Consider the following 12,067-nt stretch of genomic DNA (forward strand, 5'->3'; position numbering starts at 1 on the left):
GTTTTTGATTTTTAAAATTTTAAAGTAATATGTTTTATTAAAATGTGTAAATTAAAGAATTTTTTTATAAAAAAATAGTATTTTTTATGTGTTAGGATTAAAAAAAAAAATTATATTAAAAAAAATTTATTGATATATTTGAAATCATCTCATATGATTCATCTTAATTTATATAACAACTAATATACATAAAATTAAAAATGAAAATTACACTTGGAAAAACCCCAAACTCAATAATATTTTACTCAATCCCAATTAAAAAAATTCAATTATGAAAATTACACCATCAAAAACATCCAAAATTCAATTAAATATACCCCAACATCCCTAACATGATTTTAGCTTCTGCTATTTATATATCAATCCAAAATCCCTACCGTACTTGGAATGAGAATTCAATAAAATACAACAATAATCATATTAATCAACCATCCCTGCATTCCACCAACCCTTCCTCCCAACCAATGCACTCCAATAAAAGAAGATTCGCTGTTCAAACACCAACATACAGAACTAATGTGCCCTTCATTGGATTCATTTAATATATACACATCGAATATATACATTTCCATAAAATTGGAGGTCTGGTGGGCGGCTCGACCATTCTTGGCTGCTGTTAATCTTGTGTAAGAGAGGAAAACAGCGGTATTGGGCTGCTGTTCTGTTCAGGAAGGGAGTCATCTGCAGTGGAGAGATAGAGATGGGGAGAGCCATGGCCCCAACCCTCTCCAAGCTCCTGCGCACAGCTGCAACGACGGCAAAACAGCCATCGTGGAATGCATCGAGGGCGGCCTGTGCGAGATCCGTATCGACTGAATCATACACCGACACAACACCCATCTCCGTAGAAACCAATCTTCCATTCACAACCCACCAATGCGAGCCTCCTTCCCGTATCGTGGAAACCAACGCCGCAGAGCTCATGAAATTCTATGCGGACATGTTCACGATGAGGCGGATGGAGATCGCGGCGGATTCCCTCTATAAATCGAAGCTGATAAGGGGTTTCTGTCATCTTTACGACGGGCAGGAGGCCGTCTGCATGGGTATGGAGGCCGCCATCACGAGGAAAGATTGCATTATCACGGCCTACAGAGACCACTGCCTCTTTTATGGCCGTGGAGGGACTCTGCTTGAGGTTTTTGCAGAGCTGATGGGCAGAAAGGATGGGTGCTCTCACGGAAAAGGAGGATCCATGCATTTCTATAAGAAGGAGAATGGATTCTATGGAGGGCACGGAATAGTGGGCGCCCAGGTCCCCCTTGGCTGCGGCTTGGCCTTCGCGCAGAAGTATTCCAAGGCGGAATCAGTTACCTTCGCGCTCTATGGAGACGGCGCTGCCAATCAGGGACAGCTCTTCGAGGCTCTTAACATCTCCGCTCTATGGAATTTGCCTTCTGTGCTCGTCTGCGAGAATAACCATTGTAACAGCTGCATCTCTACCTAGTTTTTACTTTATTTTTCTCTTTGGGATTTTAAGTATCAGATTTCTCTTTCATTTCTTGGATTCTTGGAAAATGTTCAATTATTGGGTAGGAATTCTTATATTATATTATTACTGATTTCGCATTAGATTGATCTGGGGATCTATGGACCGTCTATTATTTTATTTTTTGTATTGTGGTGCAACAGCAACAGCGAAAGATTTGAACCTTGCTTGCAAAATAACCTAAACAAGAAAAGCTTTTACCGATTTACCCTGGCCTAATCCCCCGTCAATTTTATCTTATTTGTTTTAAAAAAGTGTGTTTGAGAAAAAAATAATTTGACGTAAAACCAGAGCACCATGTCTCAATACACAGGTTTAATCTCAAAATAGATTTGTCCAATTCAACCTATCAGAGTATTCCAACACTCATACCAAAACCAAAGGTGGATTATGCATAGATATTTGCTTAATTGTCCACTTGGTATGTAGGTGTAATCAGAAAACATAAACGTAGCAAAAACATATCTTAAACTTTCATGGCTGACTTGCATGCCGGATTTGAAAAGCGGGGCTTTGATAATGATTTGGCCTTTGCAGTGAGATGCACTTCCTCTTCTGCGTAAACGGGAGGCTGACATGTGAAAACTTCGTCCATGATAATTTCCAGGAAACTGTGAATTTTCATCTGGCAGGTTTCTTCCTCTCTGTTTCCTTTTCAGAAACAGGACATAATGCAGCAGAGCGTAGACTCTCAAATAAAGCAAGAACCTTTTCCCGAACAGGGTACACTGGCCAGAGTTTTGTTCCTCTTCGTCTCTCAAGCATTCTCCAATACCAACCAAAACATAATAAATATTTTTGTTTGATAGCCTCTTGTGTTTTGGCTTTATTGGGCTGGAGGAAATCACTTATGGGCTGGACAGAGCCATACCCGACCGAGCCATAAAATCTGCAAACATTCGTAAGAGTGAAAAGGATTTGGCTTTTGCTCCTTTCCTTTCTTTGCACCCGCACTGGATTGACATCTTGGCTTTCAAGGCCTCGCCGTGAGAAACTCTCTTTGCTTCGGAGTCAAGAAACTCATCTTGTCTTTCTTCTTTGGAAAGTATCACTTCAAGTTTCAATGCTGTTTAGTGACTTATGTTATGACTCATATATGATATGGTGTAACTTGTGATTTTGCACTTAGCAGAGTTGCATCCACTTTTCTGTGTAAATTATGATATACTTCTTTGCAAACATTGCTACCTCATTTATGATTATCTAAAGGCTGTCTACTTAAATTGCCTATGAACACAAGCTCGTTTTCACTTGCATTTCTGAAGTATGTTCAACATATTTTACGCATTTGTTAAGCAGAGAGGCTTCGGAAATATGTAGAATTTGTAAAATTTAGGGCCTCTAAGATCTAAAAGGTAGATTCACCAGTGATAGGGTTGGATATTTACTTCATCCTTTAATAAGTTTTAAATTGTTAGAAAACAAAATCTACACGAGTTCTTATCATAAATCAATTTCCTTGAAATTCCTTTGAATTATAGGTACAAGAAATGGAAAACACCTTTCATGTCCAAGTATTCCTCATCGACCAGCAACACACAAGTTTTGAAGTGAAATAGAATCATCACTTATTGAAAATTGAATTCAAGAAAAGCCTGTTGTCAAGTACTGAAATTAAAATGCTTCAATAATAGTACATGGAGAGCTGGGCAATTAGGTCCAGCCTGGGCAGTTGAGCAAAGTGTTATCTTCCCCACCTGTGCTCAATTCCCACAAGTGACATGTTGAGCAATTAACGAGTATCTTGTCGTATCGGTCTTGAGCCTCGAAGAATCTGGTTTATCGTGGGTACCATCCTGAGAATCTGGGGAAGTTCCTGGTGGGTTTCCCTGGGATATGTATCTCACGGAAAAGAAAAGAAGAGAGAAAGAAAATACATGGAGAGCTGCCTTTATTTTTCTGTATGCTTGAAACATTAATTTGAATACTTATTCTAGTCTTTCACTACTTGGACATATGGTACTGCAATCTGAGATTGTTTATTGCATTCTATGAAGGATTCTTACAGCATTCTGTTGTATATTTATTACAGATGGAATGGGAACAGCAGAATGGCGAGCTGCGAAAAGCCCAGCGTACTACAAGCGAGGAGATTATGCTCCTGGCCTTAAGGTCAGATTTCTTTACAAGAACCTTTATATAACATTATTCATTCAGAGTTTCAGTGATTATCATTCTCAGACGCAATTCAGGCATGCCTTTCGCAAATTGGTACTCAATGTTGTGGATCACAAGTGTAAATAATCAGGGAAAATTAGCCATTTACCTTTCTTGCTCTAATTTTTATTAGGCTTGCAATTCTATATAGCTTTGTCTGTTTTGTACAGTCCATATCACTTCTCTGAGCTTCGCAGATCTTAAGATTGTTCAAGTCTTTTCACAAATGCCGGACTGTTATATTGAGTAAAATTTCTGTGAATATGTAAATCCTTCCTTCTGCAGCTTTTCCTGACTTTATGGGCAGTCTTTTGCCGAACATGAAATAAAGGTCTCACATTATTGTCTGTTTGAATCTGTTTCCCTTTAACTGGTTGTTGCCATATGTTCTGTTTGACATTCAGTACGAGCAGAGTTTGTTGTAACAGCTGAATTTTTCACACATGTCTTCCATAGCCCACATCTATGGGAGGAAAAGATCAGTATTGCACAGGTTGAAATAGTTTGCCCGTTTACTTTTATTGCTGTTTTGATAGGTTGCTTATTTGTTTTTGACAGATTTACGTTGATTTCTAAAATTTGTGCACATGTAGAGTGTAGATATGGAGAGATGCTATGATGGAGTAGCATCCTTCCAACTTTGAGAAGGCACATGTGGAGTAGTTATGGCGAGATACCATGATGGAGGATACTTCTAGCTTTCAGTAGATATCAAAGTAGGTATGACAAGATGCCATGATAATTATTCTTTTAGCTTTGAGGCGGCACTTGTAGAACAGGTATGGAAAGATGCCATGATGGAGGAGTATCCTTTGATCTTTGAATAGGCACATGCAAAACATGTATGGCGAGATGCTATGATAAAGTATCCTTCTAGCTTTGAGGAGGCTCATGCACAATAAGTATGGTAAGATGGTACTTCGATCTTTGAATAGGCACATGCAAAACACGTATGGCAAGATGCTATGATAGAGTATCCTTCTAGCTTTGAGGAGGCTTATGCACAATAAGTATGGTAAGATGCTATGTTGGAGGAGTATGCTTCCATGTTTGAAGATATTTTAGAGCAAGTATGGTGGGATGCCATGATGGAGGGGTATCCTCATAGCTTTGAGGTAGGACATGCAATGCATGAATGTTGACATGCTATGATGTAGGAGTATCATTCCGATTTTGAAGTGGCACATGCAAAGTTGGTATGGTGGGATGCCCTTTGGGAAATTATTCCAAAACTTTCTCAGGAATTGGTGATTGATTTCTAGGTTGTAGCTGATGGGTGGTATTGAAGAGTACCAAGATAGGCTTGTTGTTGAAGGATTGTCACAAGAAGAGGGATTTGACTTTGTTGAGGCTTTTGCTTTAATTCTTGGATGTTTTGAAGTACATGGGAAAGATTGACATTTTTGATGGTTGATGAGGGCCCCTAATGGCCTAATGAATGCACTATGATCTTGGTGTTTCATGATCTATGACTTGTTACCATTGTTGGGATTTTTCAAGATTTGTGCTAATTTATCTATTGGTTTCTTGATAGATAAGATATGATAAATGTATTAATGTCCAACATACGACCACAAAAGTAGGTCAATAGGATTGTGATATGTACAATAATGTCTATAAACGACAATGCTAAAGTGGCTCCTATATAAGACAAAAACTAGGAAATAAAAGATTACTAATCTAAAACCCTAGATAACCAACTCCAAAGAATGGAGAGATAGTCTATGAGAAGGATATACAGGATGAGTGGCTCATTGGCCTATAATACTAGTTGTACGAGGCAATCCTAGATCATTAGAACTCTCTTTCCTAACATTTGAGGCTGAATGGAGAAAACTCAGTATAGATGTTTGTTTAGAAGAATAATGGGGCGAGTGGCTTGAGCAAATACTGTGGGACTATCTGCAAGGAAAGGCTTGTCGTTGAGGTTTAGAAAGTCTTAATGCGGGATTGACCAACTGTTGGAATGAGGTCTTGTTTGGGGGCGCCTCATTGATCTCACTAGGATAGGAATGGAACTCAATGCACTCACTAATCTAGAATTATTTGTCTCCATCCGTTGCTTGGTGCCTTGGATTGAGAACACTGTAAAAAATGAGGTAATTTGTTGACTAGAAGTTGATCTCTGGAGTGGATGTGGCTAAAGGATGGAAGTGCAAAAGTGAAGAGTTTCTTGCATATAAAGGGCCAAGCATTTCTAGTTAGGGTATCTAAAGAATCGATCAAATGATTGTATCTTGCGGAAAAGGCAATGTAATCGCCCTTGGATCTAATGGACACTATAAGATGAAGTGCTCCTTTGTCTCTACCTCTTGGAGATGGCATCATTAGCATATCCTGTTTGAGCGACTACTTTGGTGATCATTCTTAGTCTGTAATTTATGAGTCCCAATTGTAGACAAGAATGATGTGTCTATGGTGTGTCTACATTTCCATTCATGGCCTTTATCTAGTGGCCGTAACCCAACCTAGGGGTGATCTAAGTGACCCTTAAATACTGCTTGTAGATGTCCTCTCCAATGATCATGTTCAACTCCTATTGCATAGGTCGAAGGTGACTAGGTCCATCTAGGGAATATTTGAAATGGGGGAGGTGATCAATCATAATGCCAACAAATGCTAGAAGATATGAGACACCAACATACCAATATTGGGGACGAACCAAAGAATTGGTGGATGTAATTGACTTTGATGACTAGTAGGCCAAGTATGAATATTGGTCTTGTACCTTTACAATATTGGCTAAAGCTCTGAATGCGGTGCAAGAGAGAGATGAGGCCAAACACCACTTTGAACCAAAAGGGATAAGCACCAAACTCTACAAGAAAGATGGGCTAGGGCAGTCACTGCTTGCACTTGATGATACATTTTTCTTGGTCTTATGAGTTTTCATTAAAATAAGTCCTAAACAACTCATGATGTGGTGTGAGAAGAATTTGGTTTGTGAAGTCGACACAATGGAAATTGGTGGTTAGTTGATCCCTAGCCTGTTGTGGATATTCTACTGGATAATTTGTCACAATAGATCTACTAGAATTTATTTGAAAATCTGAAATCTACCCTATGAGGGTTAAATTTCCCTTAGAATTGTAGATTCATTAATTATTGTGTTATACTTATGCATGAAATAGATAGAACATTGAAAATAGAGAGAAACGAAATAAAACTCACAAACCACAATGAACACAAGATGTGATCTAGGAAACCCTTATGGGAGAAACCTCGCTGGAAGGTGAGGTTGCTCTGCTCTCTTTTTATGAATGGAAATGGATGCAAGTACAAAGGAGTGAGATCTGTGGCTCGTGGGCTACTACAATACACAAACCTTCTTTATTTGTTCTCTCTCTATCCACTCTTAGCTTAGCGACTCTGCTTATTTATGGAAAAAATGGAACCCTTTTTCCTCCTAGTGGCCCGATTATAGTGTTGAAGAATCTAGGGCAATTAGTATTAGTAGGATTCTTCTAGGCTTGATAACAATTTGTGAAGTGCTTTTACAATTTATCTTAGCTTGATCTACTTCTTATTATTAGTGTGTGTGTTTACTTCATCAAACTGCTACCAAAAACAAAGAGACAAGAACACAAGATGTTTGGCTTTCTGCCAAGGCCAAAACCTCTCCCTCTTGGAGACGAAACCCGCACAAAATTCTTCTTATAGAGATTCCAATTGACGAACACCAATACAATAACCCTTGAATTACTAGGCCACTCCAAGGCCAAGTCACAATCCTTCTTACTATTGAGATTATCATCAACACTGCTGCTTCACCGAGTTCATCATTCATGCACCTTCACTGAGAAATTCATCACAATAAGGAGAACATAGCTGCTGCACCATATCTTCTCTTAGATCATTACCATGGAGGTCCTAGAACTTGATAATATTTACTTGTCATGACTATGCCGAGAATACATCACCATGGGATTACTGAGCTCCTTCTTAACCGAGACTGTGAGAGTATGTTGAGAGTGTGTACCCCTGTAATGCCTGTTTGAAACCACAGGGATCCTTCTCCTAACCGAAAACACTGTACTTCTTCATCTGAGATTTTTGTGCCTCTTAACTTGACCGAGATTTCAGAGAGATATATGTGAAGTTGCAGAGGCTTATGCGAAGTTCTCTACACTCCTGTAATGCGGATTTTAGACCTTGTAACTGACCTTCGAAAATCTTAGACAAACCGAGTTCTTCACTGAGTTTTTGTAGATACCCCAGCTGGGTATAAATAGTGGTTATGTCTCCATTTTTGAGCCGACTTTAACAAGTGAACCGTTGTGTCTTTTATATGAGCTGACATGACATTTGTATATATATTTGAGGCCGACATGATGTTCTCCTTATCATTTTGCTTGCAGAATTCTTTGTGCTTGTTTTGGAGGATTGTGCTTGGTCTTGGAGGGCTGCTCTAGGCTTGTATACATTTTACATAGGCTCATGAAGAGCTCCTTATTCATGACTTTGACTCTTTGACCTTAAATATAAATCCTAAGGCTCTCAATGGGAGCCATCTATAAAACCTCTTGCTCATGAAACCCATGCAACAAGGAATAATAAATTTATTTTCTTGTTTTACAAAAATCATAATTACAATGTCATGAAAACCGAACCTAGTTACATTTTCTTCAACACTCCCTCTTAACTAGGGAGGTATTCATGATGGTACTTGGTCATTCTCAATCTGAAGAATTTCTCATAAGAAGAATCGGATTGGTAATCCCATCTGTATAACATCATATCAATCAACATTGTCATAGTGCAAGGCCTTGACTGACAACTCCATTTCTCTACAAGACCATGAGCTACAATGCTGGAGAGACCAATGATTTATAGACACCTTCATCATTGTCTCTCAAGGTTCATACCGACCCAGGTGTTCACTGAGTATGACCTTCTAGGATTATTCTTATCATGGGTTCCCAGCCCTCAAAGAATATCGGTCCTCTTGCCTACTCTTATCTTGGATGCCCTATACATCCTCAAAGAGTATCAGATGCCAGATGATTACCCATCCCTCCATTTTTTCTTCCCAGGTGAAGACAAGAATGATGTGTCTATCGTGTGTCTACATTTCCATTCATGGCCTTTATCTAGACTTACAACTTTTAGTCCTGGTCTAGTGCATGAGTCATGACACATGAAATAGAAAAACACAATTGTCACTCCTTTGTAATCAGGGGTGATTTAATTCAAGCTCCCCCTTGTTCAAGGACTTGTCAGAGCTCCCTCTTAGCTAGGGACTCTTGTATATATCAACAACTTCTTCATGGGTCCTTCAGTTGCTTGATCAACTTTTCTCCTTAATGTCATGAAATTTAGTTGAGCTTCTTCCTTGTAGGGCATTAGCCATCCATCACTTTCCTTCTTGGTTCGTTATGTCATTCCTTTCTTCATGGAAAGTGGCCTTCTTGATACATATCTTGAACCTTCGTCATATGGCTACTTCTTCCTCATTATGTTTCTTTCAAGAATTTCCATCCACCACATGAATGCTAGTTATACTTGTACTTACAACTCTTGTGCCAGTAGCCTTGCATGAACTCATCCAGATATTATTCAAGAAATCAAAACATAACATTAAATCAAATTGTACCTTTCGAGATGGCTCTTCATCATGACATCTTCTTGTAGGTATCAACATCCTGCATACATGTTGACACATCTCCCAAAGATATCCATTGTCAAGGGTCTTCATCTTTTTCAGACTTTCATCAGAGTCTTCATATCTTTCTAGGAGATTTCCTAGTCAAATCTTCCTGGTCTTTTGGATGTTGATTGCCTTCATCATGGTTGCATGTCTCACGATCCCTTCCTTCCTTGCACATTCCATTTCCAAGAGCTTTCAATCAAAGTTTCTTAATCAACTACCTCATACTTCATATGAGGACATATTATGTTGATTTCATCTAGTGTGACTTATGCCTTCCTGCATTCTTTCAGAGGAGAAGGTCCTTTTTCTCTTGATCATGCTTCTCAAGATAGAAGTAATGATCCATGTTACTTGCAACCATATGACATGACATTATAATATTAAATACAAGCATACATACCTCATTTTACCTTTAGGTCATCTACGCTTCTTCCAAGAGCTTCCTTGATTGAAAATATCTCCAATCCCTTGATCTGCTTCATGTCATCATACCATTATCTCATGAATTCCATACGTTGGAGTTCCTGATGAAACACTTGCTTCCTCTCTAGATTAGTGAACCCTCTGATGAGGATTCCATCAGAGAACCTTGAGGATCTTGCATATCCCCATCTGGCAAATGTTTCCTTTTTGCCTTGATGTATGATGGGCCTTGTCCTAGATGACATCTGTCTTTCCTTCAATGTTAAATGAGTTTCCCAAGAGCAATATTCTTCATGTTTGACTGCCATGGATTATGTCCCTTTTGTCCTTCATGATTCCCATGGTGATGTCACGGGCTTTTGCTTCTAATGCTTCCATGATTCCATGATGAATCTTATTATCATTGTCACAAGATCTAGGAGCTTATGATAGGACCTTTTTGTGAGGGATACTATCTTACTCATAGGAGAGATTTGTTACTTCCTCTTTCCTTGGCCCTTTTCTTCAGCTTCCTCCATATTTGAGCCGACTTTAACAAGTGAAATGTTGTGTCTTTTATATGAGCTGATATGACATTTGTATATATATTTGAGGCCGATATGATGTTCTCCTTATCGTTTTTCTTGCAGAATTCTTTGTGCTTGTTTTGGAGGATTGTGCTTGGTCTTGGAGGGCTGCTCTAGGCTTGTATACATTTTACATAGGCTCAAGAAGAGCTCCTTATTCATGACTTAGACTCTTTGACCTTAAATATAAATCCTAAGGCTCTCGATGGAAGCCATCTATAAAACCTCTTGCTCATGAAACCCATGCAGCAAGGAATAATAAATTTATTTTCTTGTTTTACAAAAATCATAATTACAATGTCATGAAAACCGAACCTAGTTACATTTTCTTCAACATATAGCACAACTCGATCGCCTACTAATGGTTAAGTTTGACTCCCTCAACTCTTAAGTAGAGTTACAAAATTGACTCTTCTATAGTCTTCTTCATCATAATCATGTGGCTAGCCCTTTTTCCATGAATAATGGGGGCTAACATGGCATCCTCTTAAATCATGGTGGTAAAAACAAGAAGGTCAACTTCCAAGCGGCATAGCTTTTGCATATATGGACTCTTTTTGAGCTCTTTCTTCTGCCATTGGAAAGGTATTTGAGTGTAGAATGACATTATGGGGTACAATGTTTAAGAGACAAAGTTTTACCCCCGGAAAAATGGCCTTTGATGACTCACTCTAGTTCTCGAAGGTTTTAGACCCCAATTCCCTAAACTATGACACATCAGAAACAATGGTCATGTGAGTTTATTCCTCCAATTTTTCCTTTTAAAAGCATCAAGATGGGTGAAAAATAATATAATGATCCAATCTAGATCATACCTCCTCATTTTGGGAGGCTTTTTTCCCCAAAAGCTCCTATTGAATGAGGCATGGAATTTTTTCCTCTACCTTCTCTCTGGAGTACGATCTAGATTGTCTTGGAAGCTTTCCTTTTAATCCAATTTGCCAAAGGCCATGCAACCATTATCTTGTAATTCTGGACCTCTTCTACAAAACTGTATCCTCTATCAACTTTGCTCGATCATTTTGTGTCAAATCTTCCATAGAAGCTAGGACCTGTTCCTCTTCTTGATCCAACATGGAAGGCTCACAGAGTTTCAAATTTCATACGTTCACCATTGAGTAAATGCACATGTATAAGGGTAGATTGAGTCTATAGGCGTTTTCTCCAACCTTTTCTACATATCTCATAGCCTTGATTTTCTTACCAAGACCCTATAGTCTCTCTTTGTTCAACTGTAACCATACTCTCTCTCCCACTGAATGACTTTTTCTTTTCTATGTTGATCATGCATGGCCTTGTATTTTTTTGTGACTTTTGCAGTGTTGCCAATACTTGCAGATGGGTTTACTTAATCTTCTCAACAAATTTATTCTCTCATAAGGCATCCCATGTCAAATCCTCACTCACTTTTCCTTCTTGTTTGTATGCAATATTCAAATGTGAAGGTGGCAAATATCCAAAACAAGTTTCAAATGGCGATTTACAATAAGTGTGGATTGCTTGTTATAAGCGTGATATATATATATATATATATATATATATATATATTGCATTGGATGTGGGGATCGGGGGATGAGTTTCTGGGACGACAAGTGCGACAACTAATTTTTTATATTTATTAAAAAATAAAAATAAAAATAAACTTTAGTAATTCAGCATAAACATGAATAATAAATTAAAATAAAAAAGTTAGAACTATTAGTAATTTTGAAATTCAAATTGCAAAATAAAATAATCAAGTCTAATACTAGCTAATCATCATTGTGCATCACAAAAACAAAT

The 12,067-nt window shown here is 38.3% G+C and overlaps 1 protein-coding gene across 1 annotated transcript in view; it reads left to right on the forward strand.

Moving 5' to 3' along the window:
• The first annotated feature begins 462 nt into the window (after positions 1–462).
• LOC149205763 (pyruvate dehydrogenase E1 component subunit alpha, mitochondrial-like) overlaps positions 463–12,067 on the forward strand; it is a 56,326-nt gene continuing 44,721 nt past the window's right edge. The window contains exons 1-2 of the mRNA XM_089395150.1: positions 463–1,424; positions 3,522–3,601. Coding sequence (XP_089251276.1) covers positions 701–1,424; positions 3,522–3,601 — 804 coding nt within the window. The 5' untranslated portion in view covers positions 463–700. The remainder of the gene's footprint in view (positions 1,425–3,521; positions 3,602–12,067) is intronic.

The sequence above is a fragment of the Pinus tabuliformis genome, chromosome 1_2, assembly GCF_031772625.1.
Source record: "Pinus tabuliformis cultivar Carrire ecotype Pingquan chromosome 1_2, CPIR1, whole genome shotgun sequence".
In the NCBI taxonomy this organism is placed as follows: Eukaryota; Viridiplantae; Streptophyta; class Pinopsida; order Pinales; family Pinaceae; genus Pinus; species Pinus tabuliformis.